General features: G+C 37.1%; 1 protein-coding gene across 2 annotated transcripts in view; it reads right to left on the reverse strand.

Moving 5' to 3' along the window:
* TYK2 (tyrosine kinase 2) overlaps positions 1-25,655 on the reverse strand; it is a 45,451-nt gene that overhangs the window by 18,146 nt on the left and 1,650 nt on the right. For both annotated transcript variants that reach the window (XM_026688899.2, XM_026688901.2), the window contains exons 2-10: positions 21,004-21,204; positions 20,094-20,217; positions 6,841-6,994; positions 4,865-5,028; positions 4,126-4,510; positions 2,996-3,190; positions 2,466-2,623; positions 2,263-2,380; positions 1,065-1,257 (exon numbers count right to left, since the gene is read on the reverse strand). In XM_026688899.2, the coding sequence (XP_026544684.2) occupies positions 1,065-1,257; positions 2,263-2,380; positions 2,466-2,623; positions 2,996-3,190; positions 4,126-4,510; positions 4,865-5,028; positions 6,841-6,994; positions 20,094-20,217; positions 21,004-21,190 (1,678 nt within the window). In that variant the 5' untranslated portion in view covers positions 21,191-21,204. The remainder of the gene's footprint in view (positions 1-1,064; positions 1,258-2,262; positions 2,381-2,465; positions 2,624-2,995; positions 3,191-4,125; positions 4,511-4,864; positions 5,029-6,840; positions 6,995-20,093; positions 20,218-21,003; positions 21,205-25,655) is intronic.

A 25,655-nucleotide genomic window follows, 5' to 3' on the forward strand; every position in this document is an offset into this window, starting at 1 on the left:
CATCATACTACAACACACATACACACAGAAATCTTTTATCCGTTCTTAGAACAATTATCCACAATAATCCTGTTGGATAGGGAAGGAAAAGGCTTCTGAACGTGGTATTCTGAACTTTCTTCCCTCTAATTCCAGGAATGTCTCCCTAATGTGATTAATAAAAGTGGCCAGGCAAAAGAAGAATCACAATATAACTGGAACATGTTTGTAGCATGCTTTTTGCCTAACTGCTTGCCTTCTTTCCTCTACTAAGGATCATATTCAATAGGCCAGTTACTATTCTAAAGAGATAAATCCCATAGAGAATATTTTTGGCAGATTTAACACATCAATGAATAAGCAAACAAATAGCAAAACACTTACAATAAACCTCAACAGAAGCTTATACTAAAAAAAAGAACACAAGCATGTGTCTTTCCTATGAAATAAGAATAAATAGGCAACCAAAATATTCCTTTTCATATTCAAAGGAGGATATTTTGTGAATTTCACCCTCAAAAATGTTTTGAAATTAAAGATTTTGCACATATTTAGAGGCCTATGTTACTTGCCTAACAATTTAGATGCTTTCTTACTATAAAACCTAAAGGCAAGATAAAGGCAATTCTTGCTAGAAAGTCAAATTTAATAGATATAGCTTCTATCTAAATAGAGAAACAGTCACTTCTGTAAATCTTAGCCATAATTTCATCCTAAAATCTGACATTTTAAAGCTACAGTTTATAGAAATTTATTTTTTCAGAAGTGAGAAACTGTATTTAAAAATTATCTAAAACCTGAAGTTTTACTTTCCTCCTTTCACATACATAGGACACCAGCATGCTAGATTAAGATTATGGTTTTGGTTGATTTAATAAAAATGTATCTGCTGAATCAAGGCAAATGCAGATATATATGCTAAAGATATAAATGTAGACTGTATCCACATTAAGGATAACATACTATAACTGCTGGTGTCTCTTCTTTCTATAGTACATCACTATGATCTAATCCATTTTATTCACTGGACAAATTTCACTTTTAGCCTATATAATGGGAAAAGATAATTCTGATTTGCTCTGTACCTCCTGGTTTTGGGAGGCAGCATCTCTTCAAACTGAAGATGTCAGTTCCAGATTTTAGAGTACAGCCTTTGAGAGCATTCATTAGTTCTTGGACACTAGGAAACTCTTGCTCCCAGCCTTCAAGTACAAAGGAATTTCCTTTCCTCTGGATCCGGAACTGTCTATAGTTTGCATTACCTTGGTTACTGGTACTCTGGTGAAAAAAAAAACAGTAAGGAAAAAAGTAAGAGATGGATACCTATTTATATAGTCAGTCAGTAGCATGTTCTGGAAGCAGCTTACCATGATTCTAACAAAAATTCATTTCCATAGATAATTGCAGGGTTTAACTTAGTGGATAGCATTTATTTTTAGAATGGTACATATAGTCCACCTTCCTGTTCTGAAATTCTCAGATCAGGGAGTTACAGATGCTACGATACATTATGCTCTCATATACAAAGTTTTACATGTCTTCCAACTTCACTGTCAGGAGGAAGAGGTAGATTTCTCTATTTTTACGTAATGTATATTTTCTATTTATATTGATCACAAAGAGGCGGTGCAGGACCACTTTCATTCTATTTGGGATTCCTCAGGAAACTATCAGGCATACTTTTTCTGCAGTTCAAACCTGCTAACAGAAATAGAATTCAGTTCCTGGTAGAGTGTTCAAATTTTACAGAAAGATCTCTGGCTACCTATGCCTGATGAGTCCCAAACAAGACAAAGCTTGTCATTCTTTAGTTCATATTAGTGATAGAGCATATTTTACGGAAGCAAAAGTTTCTACATGGTGCTAGATAAGCTTCTGTCTGAAAGCCTGGACAGTTATTCTGAATCCATGTCAATAGTTCTGGGTTTGATTAAAACTAATTACCTGACTTGTTACAAGGCAATTTCATATATTTACCATACATTAACAGAGGATTTTGCACTCCTACTTTAGAAACATGCTGCCTGTACATCTAGGAAGTTGCTAAAATGTATATTATTTGTTTATCTTTAAAAGAAATCCTCAGAACATTAAAACAAAAATTTATGTAGCTTTTCTCTAGTTTGCACTCTAGAGAGGCATGGACATTTGATCCCAGAATTCTCAGCAATATTTGTTGGCTGGGATTTCTGAAAAGCAAAGTATACATTCAGAGAATACAAGCTTAGGAAAGCTGGTTTATAGAATCAAAAAAGTCCATTACGCCATTCTCCCATCTCTTACTTGGCCATTCTTCAGTACTGATAGAATCAATCTATTGAAATCAAGGACACTCCAACGGAGGGCATACAGCCCGTCTTCCTGCCCTTCCCGCTTCAGCTTAGCCAGAATGAACTCTTCCCTAGGAAAAGAAAACTTTTAGATATGATGTGGAAGCTCCCTCCTTTCAAACCAGGTCATGGAGGACAGGAGGCTTGATTGCTTACTGCATGGGTCCATGTATGCCATTCTGGATGCTCATAACGAGTTGTGGTGGGGCAACTTCATGACACAGATAATGGTTAGAATCAGCTGTTAATCTGAAGTAACCATCTACTAATGAAATCAAGGAGAGAGCAGCTTCATGGGATGACAGAGTCAAATCCTATTTTTTTTTTTAAAAAAAAGGAAAAGCACAATTGTTAGTCCTGAGCTACAGAGTCAAAATAAAAGCCCATTAGAAACTGTACATTTTATTCAGGGAATCTGTACAATTTGTTGCTATTTGTTACCAATATTTTTGCTTACACATCCTCCTCCCCAATTCAGTTAATATCACATTTACTGCCTTATATAGAGCCATCAGATTTAACATAGATAAAAAAATGACCAACTCCACCATAGTAAAAATAATCTGAATTTCATTTAACTCTCAATATTCATGTTTTGTTCTTTAATTACCTACAACATTCATCAAAAACATGTCATAACTCCACACAAAAATTGTAAAATAGTAGCGGGACACACTTTCACCTACCAGACACTTATTGTCTTGGCGATGGATGCTGATGTTGCAATCTTTGACAACAATATGTGTGATCTCTTGAAAATCACAAAAGTGTGCCCATTTAGCTTCACGTTGCTCCACTGGTTGGTAGGACTGCTTGGACTTGTGCTCCTTAGTCTTGACTTTCCTCCCAAAATAAATTTTATGGGGCTGACTTTGTGGTTTCTGCAAGAAGAATTTTAAAGTAAATTTTGGATTCTTTGGCAGTGATTCTAATATAATTGTGTAACATTCTTTCTATCAACTAGGCCTAATATACCATCTTCCAAAGATGTAGAATCAAGACATCCATTCCCTTGCATATACCCATACATAAAAAATGAGTAATTTATTCTTCACTTGCAGAAGCTTAGGATTTCATAAGCCACATTACAAACTTGGCCCTCAAGGTGAACTGGATCTGCATTTTCTAGAAGATGTCAATTATTAACTTCTGCTATGAAGAAACAAAACTGTAGGTGATCATGCTGCCTATTATGGGGAAGGAATATTTCAAAACAGGAACAGTAGCATAATGCCATTATAAAAGCAAATTAGCATTGTAGACTTTTATAAGCATTTTTTTGAGTTTACCAAATCTGCAACCTGAACATTAGACAGAAGTCAAATGGAAAGAAAAGGATGCTTATAGACCCCAGAATTCAATAATCTGTCAACAATATCAAATGTGTGATCTATGCAGAGGCTGTTTTGTTTCTTTAACTTTTATTTAAAAAAAATAGGTGAATATTAAATTGCATTTGTTTAAAGCTTTATTTTGAACTGATTTTGGCTGTTATTAAGAGTTCTATGCTAATTAAGATTCAAGTTGTATTTGAACCAGTTTTCCTGACAAAATCTTTAGAAATTTGGACTTTTAATTGGAACAAATAAAGTTAAGCATTCCCAGAATATCAATGTGTTTGTGTGTGTTAATGAATGTCAAAGTGATGATATGATCAAGATGTCTTTTTAACCTGGATGTTGAAGAAGGGCATTAATCACCTGGTCACATCTGCTATTTTGATATTGTTAACCAACTTGCCCACCTATGTGTATCTCAGGAATAATTTGCTGAGATCTCCAGAATTACATGAAGACAAATCCACAAAAAATCCTACCTCAGCAGGGATAGGCCGCCACTGAATCCCATTAATGCCTGTGACCCAGACTTCATGTGTGCCAGGCCTGCTACCATGAGAAGAGGAATAGGAGTTCTCCAAATGCATATGACCACCATTGATATAAAGTGGCACCTTCTCACCATCCGAAACGGTTTCCAGTGAAACAGCTGCAAACAGCTCAGTCCCAAAACGTGGAGCCAAGTTTTCCAAAGTAGCTAAGTACTTGTGCATGAGATCTTGTTCTGTAAGTTTACCAGTGCTCAATGTGTGCTGCTGGAAACGCTGCAAGAATTTCTTGAAAACATTCTTCATGCGGAACTTGGTCAAAGAATTGTTCTGCTGAATCTGTTGGCAAAAGGACCGTGGGATGCACTCTTTGAAACTGCAAGGAACATAGACAAACTGATACCAAAAGCAGCTTTCATAGGTATGAATATGTTTATTCAGTAAAACAAATGACAAAATTAGTAAGATACATAGACTGACATTCCATCTAATCTCCCCCAACATCAAATGATTACTGGAAACGAGGCTCATTGTTGAATTGGCCCCCACACATATAAAACTCCAATCAGTAGCAACGTGCAAGTTAAAGAGTTCCAACAGATGTAAGTTTTATGATAGTGTTTTTATTTCAATAAATAATATGCACAATTCTTTAAAAGTAAATTTTGGACCACATGACTAAAAAGTACATTATTAAACAAAGATGTAGTTTCATAAATAATGACAATACCTTGTTTTTCCTGCTACCTCCTCAAGAGAAATGCCTTTCTTCAGTGCAAGATGACACAGGTGGAGGACAGCCATTCCCAGGCTCTCATTTTTAAATTGGTGAATTTCTTGTTCGGTGTGCAGGTCTTTTAAGGAGACAATATCATTGATGAAGTCATATTTCCCCTAATAAAGAATAATCCAAAATAATACGAAGAAAGGAATTCTCCAAAACAGTAGATCTGAGATCTATCTCCTTGGAAATTATTCTTGTTCTCTTATTGAGGAATGAACGAAAATATTGTCAAAGATTGGCATAGCAATTTTACATAGGCAAAGCATTTTCTGTTATACAAAATACTAAACTTTCCTGCGAAAAAATAAGAATGATTGCATAATGTATAACTGTAAAGAGAAAAAAACTGCTAGGAATGAAGCCCCAAAGACAAAGGAATAGTTAAGAAGAGAGCAAAGAAAATGAATACAAATGCTAACAGAAATTTTAGGATAAAACTGAGATAGGTGAATGCTATAATACTATTACAGATATTTCTATGAGAATGGTAGTGAGATGTTCAACAGAACAATAGTAATACATTATTGGATTGACTCTGTATCATATCCTACCCTGAAAAGGAACAGGGGGATAAATAGGTAAGTAAATATGTAGAATATTTACTTTTCTACATATTTCTAAAAATGTAGAAACAATAGATGCACAACAGTGAAGACAAACAAGAAAGCTCTCTAGAAGTCATTACTGTTGGGCCACATATTTGAAATCCAATTCTGATAATTTTCATCTGTTTGCATGAAAGCTTGAACTAAGTAACTGAACTACCCATGTTTTCCCAAAAATTAGACCAGGTCTTATTTTCTTTTGGGCTGCAAAATAAGCAGTAGGGCTTATTTTGGGGGTCTCTTATTCCCCCTCCCCCCCCCCATGTACAGGAGGTCAACTTCTTCTGCTTGCTCGTAGAGGGGCAGGATGCTGTGGGGTTTACCAGTACCACTGCTGTGAGGCGGGTGGGGCAGAACTGCCCCACGCACCCTGCACCAGTTTAGTTTAGGGCCCTCGCAGCCTGCCTACCCATGCCCCGACACCTCCTTGCCTTGCAATGGCAGCTCCAGCAGCCCCATCCAGCAGGACCCCGCATGGCTGCCAGCCCACTTCTTCTGCTTGCTCGTGGTTGCAACAGAGGAGACCAAGCAATGCACCAGTCATGACATGAGGTGGGGAGGTGGAGGTGCCCCATGCGCCCTGCATCGGCTTACCTCAGGGCCCCCGCAGCCCAACTTTTATCCACGCCCTGCCACCTGCCTGACCTCGCAGCTGCAGCACCAGTGTGATGCTCAGCCTCCTGCTACATTGTGGTCACAAGCAAGCAAGCAGGCCAGTGGCAAAATAGACTCCAGCTGCACATGATTGGTGCTGCTGCCATGAGGCAGGTGTCGGTGCATAGATGGCCTGACTGCAGGGGCCTTGAGATAAGCTGGTGCAGGGTGAATGGGGTAGCTTCACTACCACCCACCTTGCCTCATGGCCGCGGCACCATGAGCAACCAGACAGAATGGGTGGGTGGCTGCATGCCAGGGCTTATTTTTGGGATAGGTCTTATTTTCGAGGAAACAGGCTAGATTTTAGCAAATGTGAAGATAGGTATTCTTCACATTTACAATATGAAATAATACTCTATCTCAGGGAGAATCAGACTATATGAGTTTTATTGTGTGTACAAAATGTAGGTCAGTTTTCTTACTTTTCTGGCTCTAAATGGATAGGTGTCCGGATTCACCAATCTGTTTCATACAGCTTGGTTTTCACTGTGCAATATTTTGTGTGATCACCATTCTTGTTTATGCAGTCTTGCCATTCCAACATTTTGTGGAGTTTTTGTCAAGTTACTTTCTCCTGAACTACAATCTAGTCTAACACAACACTCCAGATATATATTAGACTTAATCCAAATGGACAAACTATGAAAAGAAATGCCATACTTGCTCAAAGAGATAGGCAAATGATGATTTATCCAGGATGGCATTGCCTTGTTCACTCCTATATGATCTGTCCTCTGAGTCAGCTGAGCGAGGAATACTGCGATATATGGCTGGCTCTTTGTCATTTGTCCCATGCCAGTTTCGGAAATAATATCTGTATGAGAAACAGTAATGCAATCAGTCCAATGGGTCTTCAACAGGGGTGTCAAACTCAAGACCTGCAGGCCAGATTTAGCCTGCAGTGCTTAAATCTGGCCCATGGGGCTGGCCTGGAAATATCAAAGGACCTGCCTGTGGAGCCTCTGCCAGCCAAAATGGGCTGTGGGAGGGCCGCATGCACCCCCAATCCATTTTTGGCTTCCTGCACCACTCTGCCGGCCAAAAACAGACCCCATGGGGGTCTTTCAAGGCCTCTGTGTGGCTGAAATGGGAGAGTGCTGCTGGAGACTGAAAATGAGCCCCATTTTGGCCAACAGGGTGCTGCAGGAGATGTCTGTTCCATCTCCCCACCACTCCCCGCCCCATCCCCCACCAGCCCACGGAGAACTACAATGCTGATCTGGCCCTCAAAGATATCCAGTTTGACACCCCTGGTTTACAAAGAAGTCTATAGCATTAATATGAAATATTAGTCATTAGTCAAATATGGAGCCATCTGCATGTTATATTTATCAACATTATTCATAAAATCTTATAATATTAATTTATATACTCATTCATAAACCTGTAAGCTGCCTGAATCTCAACAGCCTTGGGACAATTCATAGAATAGGAAGGGACCTAAGTGCTCATCAAGTACATCATCCCCAGTAGATGGCTAAAAATATGAATGAGATCCAAGAATTGTTACAAATAAAAATCCCTTGAGTCCTTCTGATTTTTTATTATATACTGTATGTCTAAACATTAATAACTTTAACAGGATCTGTACCAATTTACTTTTTACAATATTTTAAATGTAACCACTTTAAAATAATATCAAGAGAGATAAGTGGCAAAGTGTTAAACTGCACGAGTGAACTAACAATGAACACATTTGTAGTATCAAGCAGCCTTAGTTAGACCCCTAACAATATGAGATTAAAATAGTGTACTGCTGGAAGAATAAAGGATATAATATCTAAATGTGAGCACTTACAACAGTGGTATATGAATGCTAATATTGCTATACGTCAATTATCATTCTAAGAACAGATTAACTCAATTGATAGTTAACATGCGTTTCTCAAAAGTCATGATCAAAGCTATCTTAATATATTACTGCCCTGAACAAGCAATATTGATGTCTTCTAAGAGTTTGACTAAGGTTCCTTGACAAGACTGATTTAAAGAAATCAGTATGCTGCCTATATACATATGTACTAGGAATACCTAAGGCAGCACACAGGTCTTGTAGACAATACTTTCAAATAGCTGTCTTAGCTACTTCTCATAGCTACTGATGTGAAATACTGTAGTTCTGGCAAATTGATATCAATTGACTTTAATTCAGTTGTCTCCAAGAGTAGCAAGAGAGTAATGAATGCCAATGACTCATTCTGCTAGCACCCTCAATGCTGCAACTGTTATTTTTCTGACTAGCTTGCCTATAAATATAACCTCAGTAGGCATAAGGCGAGCAATGTGCCTTTACCTTTTCAAGGCTTACCTTCAATAGAATGCACTAAGTTAAAGCTACGAGACCTACACTGCAAAATTCTGGACAACCACTAGATGGAAGTAAAGAGATACAGATCTAGTGGTTTTGTTGATGTTGTTGATGATGATGGTGATGATGATGATAATAAATATTGAATAATAATAAAGAATAATGAATAATAAGGAACATAATCAACATCAAATGAGGAATCTTCCAAGGGAACTCACTTTCGCCACTACTGTTCAACATCGCATTAATTCCACTGATAATAATCTTATGAAACACAAAACTGGGCTACCAAATCTCAAGCCAGCATAGCAAGATGTTGGCTACATGGATGACTTAAAAATTTATGCGAAAAGCCCCACTGAACTTAAATCAATACTCAACACAGTTCAACTGTTCAGCAGCAACATCAAAATGAACTTTGGACTTGAAAAATGTGCTATATTATCCATGCAGCGAGGAAAAATGGAAAAAAAATAGAAGGAATAGAACTGAGAAATGAAAGCATAGTGAATGCATTAGCAAAGGATGACAGTTACAAATACCTAGGCATATTGGAAGCAGATAATATCTTGAATGGAAAAATCAAAGAGTCAACACAAAACGAATACATCAGGAGGGTCCACAAAATATTTAAATGCTGGAAACATAATTAAAGCCATTAATACATGGGCAGTTCTAGTGATACGCTGCCCAGCTGGAATCATCAACTGGACTTTGGCTGAACTGGAAAATTTGGATCAGAAAACGCATAAACTTTTGAATATGTGCCATGCTCTACATCAGGGGTGTCCAACCTTGGCAACTTTAAGTCATGTGGACTTCAACTCCCAGAATTCCTCAGCCAGCTTTGCTGGCTGAGGAATTCTGGGAGTTGAAGTCCACAAGACTTAAAGTTGCCAAGGTTGGACACCCCTGCTCTACAGCCACAAAGTGACATCGACAGATTGTACCTGCCAAGAAGAATAGGGGGCAGAAGGCTATTGCAAGTCTATCAAACTGTAGAAGAAGAAAAATGAAGTTTGAATGACTATATGAATCAAAGTACAGAAAAACTGCTGCAGGCTGTGAAACGGAGAACACTATAAAAACAGAAAAAAGGCAGAATATAAACTGGATGACAGATTAAATGGATGGAAAACCAAAGCTTTGCATGGACAGCACTTGAAAAACATTGAAGGAAAATGTGATAACAACTTGACATGGGCATGGCTTAAGATGGGAACCATCAAGAAAGAAACGGAAGGTTTAATACTGGCTGAAGAACAAGCACTACAAACTAATGCCATGAAAGCAAAGATAGAAAAATCCACTGACAATCCAAACTGCCAACTTTGCAATGACAAAGTTGAAACTGTTTCAAACTTAATATGTGAGTGCAGCAAAATCGCGCAAACTGATTACAAAGCTAGACATGACCGAGTTGCTAAATTAATCCACTGGTCATTATTTAAAAAATACAACTTACCTGTATCCGAAGTCATGGGAACATAAAGTGGAAAAAGTTGTTGAAAAGGAGAAGGTAAAGATTTGTGGGACTTTTGAATACAGACAGATCATCATTTGGAACACAACATACCAAATATCACAGTTGTCAAAAACCAAAGTGTACAATTTACTGATATCGCTGTACCAGGAGACGCCAGAGTCAAAGGAAAAGAACTGGAAAAAATCATGAAATATTGCGACCTGGCCATCAAAACCATGCAATTATGGATGTAACATGTAACAGTGATACCCATTGTCATCGGGGCACTTGGTACCATGTCCAAGAACTTTGCAAAATACATCAAGAAGTGCACCTTCCTGCTGTAGCACCAGCGGAGTTGCAAAAGATTGTGCTACTCGGAATTAGAAGAATTAGAATTAGAAGAACTTTATTGTCATTGTACAAGTACAACGAAACTGTGGATGCACCCCAGCAACTATTTGCAATACAATAAAACCAAAGCACTTAAAAATGAAGATAAAAAAGATAGAGTACCCACAACATACATTTTAAGAAGATACTTGGTTGATGCCTAGGATGCTGGCAGCAACCTGCATCAACCATCAGTGCCAGTCAATGATATTTGTGATACATTTTTAAAAGTTCAGTTGACTGAGTTTCATGTTTAATTAATAAAAGAAATAATAATGATAACGATAATGATAACAATAATAATCTATGAAACTTAGATGGCACTGACTCCCTGCGACTCTAGTTGGGTGGTTTACAATTGTTACAATCATTTTTAATAGTAAAAAAATACAAAAAAGACAAAAATAGTGTAAGACAAAAGAACAAAGATAGCAAAGGAAACATTTGCCCCCCACACCCACTATCAAATTGAAGCAGATTTCCTCTTTTCTTTTCCTTCTCACCATAATAGCTGTGGCATAAATTCTGAGAATCTGAAGTGGTCTGATATCACTTTATCTAGATTAACAAATATTATTAAAAGGCATACACTTTCATGAAGTTGAGCTAATTTCGTCATATGTATGAAATGGCTAAAATGATGTAGGACTTAAATTGGGATAAGGGGAAAGAGGAGAGAGGGAAGACTTATTACATCTCTATTAAGGTCTTCCTAAAAGCGTTTTCTTGTTTAAAATGCAGTCTCAATATATCAGATAATTGTGAAAAGTAGGTTAGAGTTATACTGAAGGAACGATAAGCTAAGAACCGCTGTGCTCTTGATTCAGAAGCACTATTTTTCATTCTGTACAATGCTCTCAGGAAGAAATAGATAATTCTGTCAAAACATGTGGTTAAACCACATTGACCAAGAAACAGACAAATGCAAGCTCCAGTAGCGTTTGATGGAGTTTTTCATTATTATACCAATGGCCTACTTTTCAGTCACTGAACATTATAATTTTATACAAAACTTTATTATTCAGTACAATATTTAAAAAAGAACATCAACATTACTGATAGTATATATATACCTAATTACTTCTGGAAAAAATGAGAATTATGGATTTTCAATACAAATGCATAATATTCTTGGCACTCAGAATACACAAAGCAAATAAAACTCTCCATATGTCATAGTACTGCATTAAAATATTATTCAATCCCAATCATTTCACTATATATAAGGTTATACTCAGGTTAGATTTCCTTAGACAAATTAATTGACTTAATATGAAAAAAAAGGCCTGTAACAAAATAACTGCAGAATAATCCCATTTCTAAAAATGTATGTACCATTAATAAAAACAAAATTACCCCAAATAAAATGACTCAAAGAGCAGCAACTCTGTATTTAATCCTGATTGCAACATTTAAATATCTTTTTTTTAAAGAACTTGAATAGACTTCCAACCATCTTCAAGAAAACAATTCAATGAACAATAGAACAGTGGCTTCTCTAAAAACCCACTCTTTTTTATTTAACCTCACACAATGACAAAATACAGAAATGGGCATCTAAATGAGACTTCCAAAGGAAGAAATGGCGGACTGAAGATGGCTCCGCAAAAAGCAGAACCAAAGAACAAGCAGCCACTTAGTAGGCCACCTCTTCAATCTCTGTGGATAAAGAAAAGACAGGAGGAGATTGCCCACAAGTGCCATAGGCCATTGCTTCTCATGAAGCAATGAGACAGTAGTCTCTGACAAATTTTGAGTACTGGGAGACAAGGGAATAGTTATTTTGCTCAGACTGTAGTCCAAACCTTTAAAAGGATACTAGTTTGCATATTTCCTTTTTAAACACATTCAGAAATTGCTTACCATATTTGCCGGCGTATAAGACGACTTTTTTGCCCCGAAAAACATGCCTCCAAGTGGGGGGGTCGTCTTATACGCCGGTATATCCACTGCCGGCTTTCGGATGCTTGTTGGACGCAGCGAAGGCGCCTCTGGCTTCCCGGATCCCCTGCGTCGCTTCCGCTTCATCCCGCTCGCCTCGCTCCGCCCGAGGCTGCAGCCTTCCTGCTCTTCCCACGGCCCCTGGCACTCCGCCCTGCCGCTGCAGCCCCGGGGATTTCTGGAGGGCGTTTCTGGTGGTGGTGGGGGGTCGTCTTATACGCCGGGTCGTCTTATACGCCGGCAAATACGGTAACTACTTTTCAGCTATTAGAAACCTTTGAATTGACAAGTCTGAAAATATCAGGTGAGTTTGCCTCCAATATTTAATGAATGAAAAATTTAATTACAAGCTTAAGAACTCAATCAATTTGAAATAAATAGCAAAACCTAACCAAGACTTTGATTTTAGAAAGCTAAAGTGCAGATTAAGTTCCAGATAAATTTGAAACGTTTTATTTTATTTTATTTTATTTCATTGCACCTCGTACAACAAAATCAAACACCATCTTCAGTGCACATCATGACCATGACCATGACCATGAAAAGAAACACAAACACACATCCTTCACCCTCCACACATTGAACCGAAACCCCCTGACACCGCACCAATACTGCACTATACAGCAGAATTTAAAAGAGCTACTGCCTTGGGATAAAAGCTGTTTTTCAGCTTATTTGTCCTTATTTTTATTATTCTGTACCATCTGCCAGACGGTAATAGTTTCAAAAAAAGGGTTCCCAGGATGAGATGGATCTTTGAGAATGTTTTGAACTTTCTTAAGGCAGCGGGAGCTATAAAGTTCTTCCAAAGAGGGGAGAGGGCAATCAATGATCTTCTGGGCAATGCCCAGATCCTCTGGAATGCTTTCCTATCTGCCACTGTGCAATTGGCAAACCATACAGAGGTGCAGTAAGTTAAAATACTGTCTATGGTGCAGTGGTAGAAGGTCACCAGCAGTTTTTCATTCAGTTGTTGTTTTCTGAGAAGTCTCGGGTAGTATAATCTCTGCTGGACCCTTTTGACCAAGGCTGCAATATGAGCACCCCAGGTCAGGTCTTCTTTTATGGTAACACCCAGAAACTTAAAACTGGCCATTTGCTCCACTCGATCTCCATTGATGAGCAAGGGCTGGATGTCTGATCTGTTCCTTCTATAGTCCACTATAAGTTCCTTGGTCTTATTGGTATGAGGACCAAGTTATTGTCTCCACACTACGAAAGCAACCAGTCCACCTCATCTCGATAGGCAGATTCATCCCCCGGAGATGAGTCCCACCACTGTTGTATCATCTGCAAATTTAGTAATAGTATTACTAGCGTGAGTGGGAATGCAGTCATGCACATAAAGAGTATAGAGTAAAGGACTCAACATGCAACCCTGTAGTATACCAGTGTTAAGAATAAGGGCTGAAGAGGTATGATTATCTAATCTGTCCCTCTGGGAGCGGCCAGACAGGAAATCCATAATCCAAAGGCAGACTGAATGAGAAAGTCCAAGGTCCAGAAGTTTAGACACCAGTCTATGTGGAAGAATTGTGTTAAATGCAGAACTAAAATCTACAAAAAGCATCCTCACATAGCCTTGCCGCTGTTCCAGATAAGTCAGAGCAGTGTGAAGAGGGATGGCTATAGCGTCCTCTGTAGATCTATTTCTTCTGTATGCAAACTGGTGTTTATCAAATGTATGCGGAATCTATTTCTATTTCTTCTGTATGCAAACTGGTGTTTATCAAATGTATGCGGAAGACTAGAAATGATGTGCCGGCAGACCAATTTCTCAAAGCACTTCATGATGATCGGAGTGAGTGCCACTGGTCTATAATTGTTGAGGTTATTGATAGGGAACTTCTTTGGCAGCGGAACAATGGTGGAAGCCTTCAAACAAGATGGAATAGTGGACTGGGATAAAGACCAATTGAAGATCCTGGTAAAGACTCCAGCCAACTGATCAGCACAGTCTTTAAGCACTTGGCCAGAGATACCGTCAGGACCAGCAGCCTTTCTAGGATCCACAGCCCTCAGAATGCTCCTCACCTCCTGTTCCTCCACAATGAGGTCGGGGCTACATTTGGCTGGCAGTTGTATTTTAGCTGTCTCTGATGTCTCCACTTCAAAGTTTGGGAATTAATTTAATAATCTTTCCTGTGAAGCAGCTAAATTATTAAGTTAATTCCCAAACTTTGAAGTGTCCAAAAGATGTTTGGAAGAAATCACAGAAGAAGAGCAACTTCATCTGATAAAAAAGTTGGCACTGAACATGGATCTATATATGGCAGGTTACAAGAATGACATGGAAAAAGATGTTTCATTGATCATACAAAAGATATGTTGATGTTTTAAAAAATCAAAAGAGAATTATAAATAATAAACCATAAGATTGACTTGGATAATTCTTTTACAAAAGAGATTTGGATGAATTTTGTCAGAAGGTAACAAAAAAAAAATGAAAAAAAAATCACATTGAATGGACTAAAGATTAATATTGTTAGATGTAAAATGAAGGAATATAAAGTTGGTTTATGTGATCAAAGTTGAAATAGATATTTTACTTCAAGCAACCTTAATGGATTTTACTGATATCAGTTCTGAAATGATAATGCATTAGGTTTTAGGTAAACTTGTTTATACTTGTTGAGATGAAGTTTGGAAATCACTTCTTTATATATTTTTTTAATTTTAATTACTTTTTTTGTGTTTTCTACATTATTTCTTTTCCTTTGCACTTTTTACTTTTTTTTTTTTACTTTTTCTTTCTTTTAGTTTGTATTAGTTTTTACTACTGCAGTTAGCTTTAATAAAGTTGTTTTAAAAAGACAAAATCATAAATCATATTATTTTGTGTTTCATGCCAAAAGTCTATAAGGGGTTTTCCAGTCAGCAATAAATGTAGATATTTGTCTTTTATCTGATCAAAAAAGTCAATTTAGCTATTTCAGCAAGTTCTATCATCTTACCAATCATACCTTCATTGCGGGTAGTGCAGAATCTTTCCATCTTTGTGCATGCAATTATCTTACTGCAGTTATATAGAAAAAAATGTTTCCTGACTTGACTCTCACTATTTGTCCATCATTCCTAAAAGAAAAACCTCTGGTTTCAGGTGCATATTAAACTTATTTTATTTATCTATACTTATCTATCTTGTTTATATTAATCTTTACAATCCATTGAATCAGTGTATGCATTTAAATCCAAAATCTCTTGGTTTTATACACATCCACCAAACACAAAATGTCCTTTCTTGTTCCCATTTCCAACATAAATTTAAAGTGACTGTATACGTTCTAAACAATTTCTCTAGTGACACATATCAATAGTAAATCATTTGATAAAAATTTTCTTTAAGATTATAACATAGTATATATTTCAATCGTTTTAGCTACAAATTTTCTGTTTTATCTGTAAATGGAAACCACATGATTTATGATTTTGATGGTTCAACAGGACAAATTACAGAGTAAGAGATAAATGTATAATTGTATTGCTGTAAATCAGTAACACTCATTGATCAAATTTAATTAATTTTACCAATAATCTTTTCATAGATTCTGAGTAACACAGGAGACAGTGATGAGCTGTCACACTAAAGCTGAGCTTGTTTTAATTATAATTCTGCAAACTGCTCCAAAACTGAGTGTAAACTCCCAAGTATCAAGAAAATGTGCTGGTAACCTGATTGAAAAAAGTCAAGACAAAGGTTTTCCAACCAATTACTGGAAGAAATTTTTCCAGTTCATTCCCAGCTGGGAGACACTGCAACTGCTGAGAAGAAATGAACGCAGAAGCCAGCTGCCAGAAAGTGGATTTTTTTTTAATGTAGGAAGGCAAGAAGCAAAAAAGTGACACAGCCAAGCCTTCCTGGCTTGCAAGTAGGTTGGGAGTGTGAATCTGAGCCTTTTATGCTTAATTCCCCTTTGAAGCTCCTTCAGCTTGATGGGTTTTGTTGTTTCTGATTGCTCTGGGTTTTGTTTCCCTGCTTTAAGGGGTTAATCCTATCCTGGCTTGTGTATTTTCTTGTCCTAAGGGTTAATCCTGTCAGGGGGCAGGAAGTAGTTTAGATTTACCTTGGAGAATTTATATTTAGCCTGATTCCCCTTATCTTAATGATTCTATTTAAGTGTTTCTGTTGTCAGCTGTTACTTTTGTAACAGCCATTAGCAGGGCTGCTCTGAGTTTCCTTTCAGCTGGTGCTTCTTGATTTTCTTAATGAAAGGGCTGGCTTCAGTCTCTTGGCACTGTTTTCTGAGGTTTCTGGTGCTGTGAGGTTTCTGGCACTGTCCTTTTGGGGTGTACTCCTCACACAATTATGTCAGAAATGATCAGCTTCTTATTCAACAACAGTTTTAAAGAAAAGATGGATTGCTGTTTTGGAATACCAATTATTGATGATGATAATTAATATCCCATAACCAAACCAGTCAACCTTAGTTATCCAGAAAAACATTTTGGGTTCAATCTTTCTATAATGGGCATTATGAGGAACAGGAGAAAGAACTGCAACCAAGCCGATAAGCTGAAGAAGCAAAAATGTATTTGACCCTTGCTAGTTCTCATGAAGGAGGGAAAGGGAGAGACATTCAGACTTACAAGATTCTGTTATTGTAAATTTTCCTAGTACAGGATATTTTGAAGGGTTAACATAAGGGTATTTATCACATTTGCTACATTATTTACATCTTCAGAAACACTGATAAATTCTTAAGAAACAGTCATAAAATGAAATCCAATGAACATTACAATAACATATTGAACTCAGATCAGAAGTGAAGATTTTAATAGCAAATATTTCAAGAGAAATAAGCACAATATAGACATAACCTAATAGATTGAAAGTTGGGCATGCTGACTCATTCATCTGCATAGGTTTCCTAAACACAATTCAATTGTGGGAATCCCTGGTCCTCTCTGAACTTGGTTGTTTACTTGCAGGTGTTTCTTTACCTAACTAGGTAACATCTTCAGTACTACAAAGGAATGAGGTTTGATCTCTGTTTATATACACAAATGTTACACCAATTAATAGTTGAAAACACGTGTATTTTTACAATACAGGAACAGACTTAATTCTCATTTCAACTGGGAAACTGTGAGCATCATAGATCAAGCTAAATCCAAAAATGCTAGGAATTCTGGGAATCTTAGCACTCAGATAAATCAAATATCAACAGACACCTAAAGTTTAACAATATTTTCATATCATTCAAAAGAGACAATTAAAAAGATAAAAGAAAACAAAAAGACCAGAACACCTCCTCTCCAGCAATCCAGATAAGCAGGGATTAACAGCAGTATTAACACCAGACAAAAAATTAAGCAATATACAATACCTTAATCAAGGAACTGTCAATTCACACAAACAATTAAGCAGTAAACAACAGCCTAGTCATACCAAGGAGAACCACACTTCCACTAATAATGACATGGCAAACTACTACATATACTACTCCCCAACCCATATAGTGACGCACAGTTCCCCACATACCCTTCCCAACCCACAGTGCCTCTCATGCAACCCACATCTTTTCCAATCCTCTTGCACCTTTGTGCACACTCCCTATTTACCTTCTCCCCAAGACACATAGGTGCCTCACATTCACACTCTCACTCACTTCCCCAACTGGCAGCAGCCACTTACCTACTTATGGACCAAGAACTTGCAACTTCCTGCCAACTTCCAGAACAGAACAGTATAGGAAGGGACCTTGGAGGTCTTCTAGTCCTTCCTCTTTTGGATGACAAAGTCTCCTAAGGAACCTATTTGATCTCCCATTTGATGCAAAGTTTGAAAGTCAGTGTTTAACATTCTCCACTGACTTTAGTTGTGAAAAGCCAGTAGAAATCACCTCACTTAATGATTATGGGGTTCAGTTAATGATAGCAACCATCTGCCAGGGATCTACGTTAGCTGGGTTTCAGGAGGCAGGCCTTCTCTGCTGTGGCACTGGCCTGATAGAACATTCTCTACCACCAAAGTCAGGTTGGCTCCATTCCTATCATCATTCTGGACATTTCTCAAGATCTATTTATGTCGTCAGATCTGAGGATACCAGGGAAATAGACACATTTTTAGATGGCTCCCTTGTGGTTGATCTTTTACTCTCCCCATGTGATTTGTATATTTTAATTTTTTAAGTGTTTTTTATTTTTAATAATTACTTTTTATACTTTTATAATTATTGTTTTTGTACATTTGCTGCATTTATTGTTTTATGCCACTCAGAGTCACTTCTTATGAGCTACCATAATCTCATATAAATGAGATAAATAAATAAAATAAGAACCAGGACTACAGGGACTATAGTTGCTAAGTAATGTGGTCATGCTTTATAATATCACTTAGTGACAACAATCATGGTCCCAATTGCTCTCGTAAGTCAAGGATGTATGTATAGCCAAACTCCATGCCCCTCCAAAATCAGGAAAGCAAAAGAATGTCACTTCCAGAATACGTAAATCCACAAGAGCAACAATCTATCCTGGAAAAATATTATTTGCTTTCTATTCATATGTTAATGATAACAGTCTGACCACAACAAAGTTCTCATCATAACTGTAGTTTGCAGGTTATCAAAAAACTGATTGATGCAACTTGGTAGATTACATCACTATTATATGTAATAGCTACACATTGTAGATTACAAACATCTGCAATAGATTCAGCTCTGCATATCTGATGATGTAAGAATTATTTCAAGGTGTAATGTTAAGTCAAAAATCTCAGACCCTTCAAAATCAGCACATTTCCTTATTTTAACCTTGCCAGCACTCCAGTTAATTTGTAGATTTACAATATAAAAATCAACGTCAGAAGATAATTAAAGACAAATATTTTTTCAGTGTTACTGCTTCATATTCTAATTAATATTTACATATCACAGTATACTGTTCCACCACAATTCTATTTGCTTATCACAGTTATTTAAGCTGTTAAGAAATAAAATGTTTTACCATTTACTCTCATATGAGGACATAACAAAAATTCCCCTTTTGAAAGTTTGAAAGCAGAATATACAAAATAAAAATACACTCACAAGATTAAGTGTAGGAAACTATGGCATTTAGGCTGTTTATGAGGTTGTAAATAATGATGCAATATGCCTAGGGCAGTGGTGGCAAACTTCTGGCATAAAACAGGGGAAAAATGAAGGGACATAAAAGTGCATTTATCGTGTTTTTCTTAGAACAATTAGCTGAACTCTGCCTTATCATTATTTCAGGTAGTAAAACGTCAGTATTCAGGTTAAATGGCCATGTTGGCACTTTGCAATAAATAAGTGGGTTTTGAGTTAAAATTTTTATAATTTAGTAACTAAATTAAAAAAATTGTCATAAATCTTAAAATTTATGGTTCACCCTCACTGGTCTAGAGTATTTAGAAAGCTTTTAGCTCTCTCATTCTACCCTTTAAGGATCTATTGTCTTTATTATTAAATTCTGCAAAAAGTAGAAATTTACTTAACTGAAATTATCTTTGAAAGGTAGAATAAGGATTAATGTATGTTGTCATATATATAAATCAGTAGTTCCATAACTTCTTTCAGACTGAAGAATAAAAGTCATCATCTCTTAATTCTTCCATAAAAAGACTGGATACTGCTTATCAATTACTACTGCAGCTCCTTAAATTTAACTATTTAACTAATAATTTGATTAAATGCATTAAAAGAAAGGCAGCACATTACAAATATACACATTCTCAAATGTATGAAACAAACAACTATTTCAATATCAACTATTCTGAGATTACAACCCCAAATGTACAGGCAAACAAAGTGGAACACACATGGAAGCAAAGAATATTCCTACCTCATACGAAAATGCAAAGTGATCTTGATATCACTATCAACATAAAAGACATAATTGGGAGGGAACCAAAGTTTGGCCTCTGGGTCATAGAGTGCAAACAGACTGAAGCAGGTTGGTGTGATTCCTATCAAAAATAAAAAAATACAGAAAAATGAGAAATTCTTCAGTTATGCCATCAAATCATACTGAGCACAATCCTAGAAGTTACTTTTACTGGTTGACACCAAAGGTTACGTAGTCCAGGATCCAGCTTCTCACAGTAATCAACCAGAAAACCCAAAGCAGGACATGAACACAGCAGCCCTCTCTCTGTAACCTTCTGGTTATTGACTAGTAGCCACTGATTAATGAACTCAGGGGGAATAAAACCAATTGCCTTGGTTAGAACTGCCCAAATAGTTGCACAATGATTCATCTTGTGGAAACAGGTGCCATAACTAAGCTTTGTACTCTTAGAATGCAAATAGAATTAGAATTTTTAACAAATATTTTTTTTATTTTCTCTATTTGAATTTCCTGCCACTCAGCTGCATTGGATTATTTTGGGTTCTTGCAAGAAAAAGAACCTTTTATATCATATTTCATGATAGATAGGTAGATAGATAAAGAATGAGATTGGTGTGGGTGGGGGTGGGTGGGGGGGGGGCTACTTCAATAACCAAACCTTTATACAAAACTTTATAAGCATTATATAATTAAAAGAGAATACAAACTCAAACTCATATGGTTTGCTGGGAAATATGAATGAGTATTAACCTAACAAAAGGTAGCTTCTATTCTTCCTTCTGAGGAATCTCTTTAGGCCATAGTTTTCTAAATTATTAATTGAAAGGATATTTATCAAAAGAATAGGGGCTACACATGTCTACCACAAACAGATTTAGACAAGCCAAAACCTATTGTTTCTTACCTATCTTCTGTGCGATATCAATGCAGATCTCTTCAGCGCAAGGTGTCCCTTTGATGTATGTCTGGTATTGTTCCTCTGCCTCACCCTTCCAGTGCAAGAATACCCTCAGACCTCCAGCAGGTGAAAAATGTTCCCTCTCCATGCCTGATTCACTGTGTTTTACTGCAGAGTGGCAGAGAGGCATCATGCTAATTTTCAATCCTTAGTGGAGGAAAACATAAAAACATCATTTAGAAAATTTGAAACATTTGCAAGAGCAAATCATTATAAGGAAACCCTATCTACTACAGATTACAATTATTCTCAAAATATTAAATGAACCACTACCTGGTTATCAAACAAAATTGCCTATTTCATTTATCTTAGAGAGGAACTCAAGTCCAAGGGTCGATACATTTGGGTGGATTACCTAAATACACACTCTGATAGCCAGCATGGTAAGTCTTACACATTTCCTGTTCTTCACCCCAAAAGAAAAATCCATTTTTTTCTTTTTGCACACAGAACAGGAAGTTACAGAGAAAAAAATGGGTGGAGTGAATATTTATCTCCTCTCTTAAAAAAAATAGGCACATTGCTATCTCAAGACGCAACATGGTATAATTGTAAAAAAATGCCTTATTCTTGTGCAGCTGATGGAACCTTTTAGAGCAGGGGTGTCAAACTCAATTTCATTAAGGGCCACATTAGAGTTGTGTTTGACCTCGAGAGCTAGGGTGGGCATGGCCAACTTCATGTCACTCGTGTTGATGGTATCTGTGGTGGCCCAAGCATTCTGGTAGCAAAAGCGGCTCTTGAGCTCTGTTTTCAGCTGCAAGGGCCTCCTGCCACCCTCTGCCAGTGAAAATCCACAGACCGGTCCTTCACTGCTTCCAGGGTAGACTCGCAAGCCAGATCTAAGCCCCCTGCAGGCCGGATCTGGCCCCTGGGCCTTGAGTTTGACATCCCTGTTTTAGAGATACTATTTCTAAGTGAAACTTATCAGGTATTATTCCTTGGATGTTACCAGAATGAAATCACTTTTTAGTAGTGGCAACCAGATACTATTTTCTAGACTCCTACTTAAAAATTCACACTGATAAAATTAGCAATGTGATCAAAATTACCTTTACCAAATAATAGCACTCTAGCTTCCAGATTTAGTACTTTTCAACTGAAATTCTAAAAGTGAACAGAATCATAGATTCTGGATTCTTATTTTCCTAGAAAAAAGATATTTCAGAAATTAGCATTAACAATAACCAATACAATATTAGTTCAAGCATCCAATCATTCGAGCCATCATGATACTTATACTTAATAAAAACAAAGATGATTAACATTAAGTCTCCCTGGCAGTTACACAAATCAGCAACAAAATATAACTTTCTTAAACAAATTTGAAAATGCCACTAAATATTATTTCTTCATTAATAGTAGGAAGAATAGAATTCTGTCCATAAGCTCAGCTGTTTTTGTTTCTGCCTCACCATTGAACAAACCCCCCCACTTCCGGTTTGGGTCTCTTCAGCGACAGACCGAAATCCGCGATCGGGCGCGGTTTTGATCTGTGCTTGCCGCTGGAGCGCCCCGATCCTTTGGATTCAGGGCTGAAGCCACCCCATAGAGGTGGTGAAGAGGGTGGAGATTGCTAGCTGAGTGGAGGGGAGCCGCATCTCTCCTCCTTGGCTGGTCTAAACTCCCTTCCCCGAAGGCTGTTGCAGCAATGGTCAGAAATGGCCACCTCAAAGAAGAACCCGACTGGACAAGATTGTGCAGGAAGAAGACAAAGAGGAAAGCAGGACAGACCGGGCTAAACAACAGAGAACATCTAAGCAAGGTACCCTGAATCTAAAAGTACCTATAGGGATACTTCTGAAAGAAGATCTTTACGTGGCTAAGGAGAGAGAAAAGGAGGTTAAAAATCCTTTTTTTGCCTTTATATTGACAATTACAAATGGTATGGAAAGAAATTTATATGAATTTATTTTGACACTAATAGGGAACCTTAAGCTGAAATCTAAGTGTCAAAAGGAGAATAAAGATTTTTTCTTGGTCATTTTAAAGCCCTAAAAAGGAGAAGAGTGGAGGCAAAAGGGTGGGACTTGGAATAATGGAAAAATGGAGTGCCACCTGGAAAAATCAGGAGGATTAACAGTGAAACTTTGAAAAGACTCCCAAGGATACATTGTAACTGAAATCTTATTAAAAGATACAGTAACCCACGGAAAGGAAAAGTAAAGGAAAGAAACAGGAAGGAACAGCCTGGGATCATTTGGTGATTTTAAAAAAAAGTTTTTGGCATTGGTTTTTTCTTTCTTTTTCTGTTTTACTTAAAGTAAATTGGGTGGTTGTTCAAAAGAGATCCTGAACTATGAAAAGCAAAAGGAAAAGCTTCAAGAGCAAGAAGAAGAGCGGAACAAAGAAGAAACCATTTTTAATGATCAAATAATGCAAAATGTGGTAAAAAGGGGGAAAAGGGGGAAAGGAGTTAAAAGTTTGAGATCAAAGGCAACAGCCAAAAAGAAAAATAGTCTGAAAAAGAAGTATAACAGCAAGGAGAAGCAGAAAAGAAAACTACAGAAGGGAAAATTAGAGACAGAAGGGTATAAAAAAGGGATGAGAAAAGGGGGGGGGAGATAGAAAGGGAAAGAACTTGTGAGGGACAAAAGCAGGAAATAAAGAAAAAAGGGAAACATACTAGGATTAAAGGTATTTGCTCAGCTAGAAAACACAAGAGACAATGGCTAAATTAAGTTAAAAGTGAGGATTTTGCAAAAGTACAAAAGATAGTGTTGTGACAGTAGAATACTGTAATGAGTTAGAAATGAAATAAGTAAATAATCTATGAGATAAAACTGTATTGTTACGTAATGGTATGTTTATTTATAATTAATGCAATAATAAAGAAGTGAGGGAAACATCGTAATTGTTTCTAAAGATTGATAAAATATTGAAAAGAAATGTGAAAGATATATAAGGAAATTTATACCAGTTACTAGAATGAATTTGAATAATTATTTTGCTTATCAATAGTAAATAATTTATAAGATAAAACTGTATGACTATCCAATGGTGTGTTTATTAATAATTAACGTAATAATGAAGAAGGGAGGGAAACATTTCAATTGTTCTCAAAGATTGATAAATATTAAAAAGAAACATGAAAGATTTACAAAGTTCATACCAGTACTAGAATGAATTTGAATAACTATTTTGCTTACTAATGTTTATACAGTATATATATATATAGTTTTTGCTATGTTTTTAGAATTTTTGGAAAAAGAGTAATAAGATATGAAGTTGAATACATAAGATGAATATGCATATGAAATTGTGTCTGTATGGAAATGTGATAACCCGGAACGATGCTGTACTCAAATAAGATGTTTTATTTGTTTTGTTAAAACTCAATAAAACTTTATTAAAAAAAAAAAAGAACAAACAAACCCCAGATTGGTTATAAAACAATAGAAACAACCAAAATTAAAAATTTAATTTTGTAATTTCAGTCCAGGATACTCACAAATACTTAAACTAAGCATGAAATGAGCTCATTCATATTATTAGAATCCCAAGCTCGATAGCAAAATCAGGTTTTTAGCACCTAGAGCAGGGGTGTCAAACTGGCAGCCAACAGGCCGGATGCGTCACACACAGGCCAGGCCCATCCCAGCTCCGCAAAAAAACGTTGTGATACGTCATGTGACGGCAACGTGATGCAGTGAGTTTGATACCCGTGGCCTAGAGAAAGGCCAGCACTATCTGGGTATGTCTGATTTCAGGAGGGATGAAGGACAGGTACCATGGAAGAAAAGATTCTCCTCCTGTATCCCAACAGGTGACTCTCTCCTGTGAATGTGACCCAGAGCATTCCTCTACTACTGGAAGTAGCAAGAAGGGTAACCACCACTGGGTAACCTTTATAAATAAACTGGCCCCAAGCCATGAAGGGCTTTCAAGGTAACTACAAAAGACTTGAATTGCACCCTAAAGCATATTGGGACCCAGTGCAGCTCACTGAGTAGAGTTGCCATACGTGCTGGACAACCAACATCTATAACTGCTTATGCGGCTGCATTTTGCACCAGCTGAAGCTTCTGACTGCTCTTTTAGGCAGCCTCCTGCAGAACATGTTAAAATAATCCAATCAGAAGGTGACTTAAGGCATGAGTGACTGTGAGCAGGGCCTTGCAGTCAAGGAAAGGACACAACTGTACATAACATAAAGCTTTGCAAAATTCCTCCTGCCACTGCTGCTACATGCTCATTGAACTGGAACTGTGAGTATAGGAGGACACCCCACCCCCAACTTTGTAGAAGATCTGTCTGAGGCTACAGTGTAATCTCATCCAGAACAAGTGATGGAAGGTTCCCAGAATCAGGAGGCTCTAAAACCCAAAGCCAATCAGTGTTATTGTTTCCCATTCAGATCATTCCATTCTCCAGACACCAAGACATGACCTCTATAGCATGGGCCAAGTGAAGATGTATAATTGGATATCATCTACATACTGATTGCATACTTGATGACATAGCATCTTCTCTAACAAGAGGAACTGTTGCACCTACCCAGCAAACTAAGATAATTAACTGCTAGATTCCATCAAGTTAAGCTTAAGGAGATCGCAACACTGGTATAAACACAAATCTCACCAATCCTTCGGTATCCA

This window comes from Notechis scutatus, chromosome 2, assembly GCF_049901735.1.
Source record: "Notechis scutatus isolate UNSWTSFEM ecotype Mainland chromosome 2, rNotScu1.2, whole genome shotgun sequence".
In the NCBI taxonomy this organism is placed as follows: domain Eukaryota; kingdom Metazoa; phylum Chordata; class Lepidosauria; order Squamata; family Elapidae; genus Notechis; species Notechis scutatus.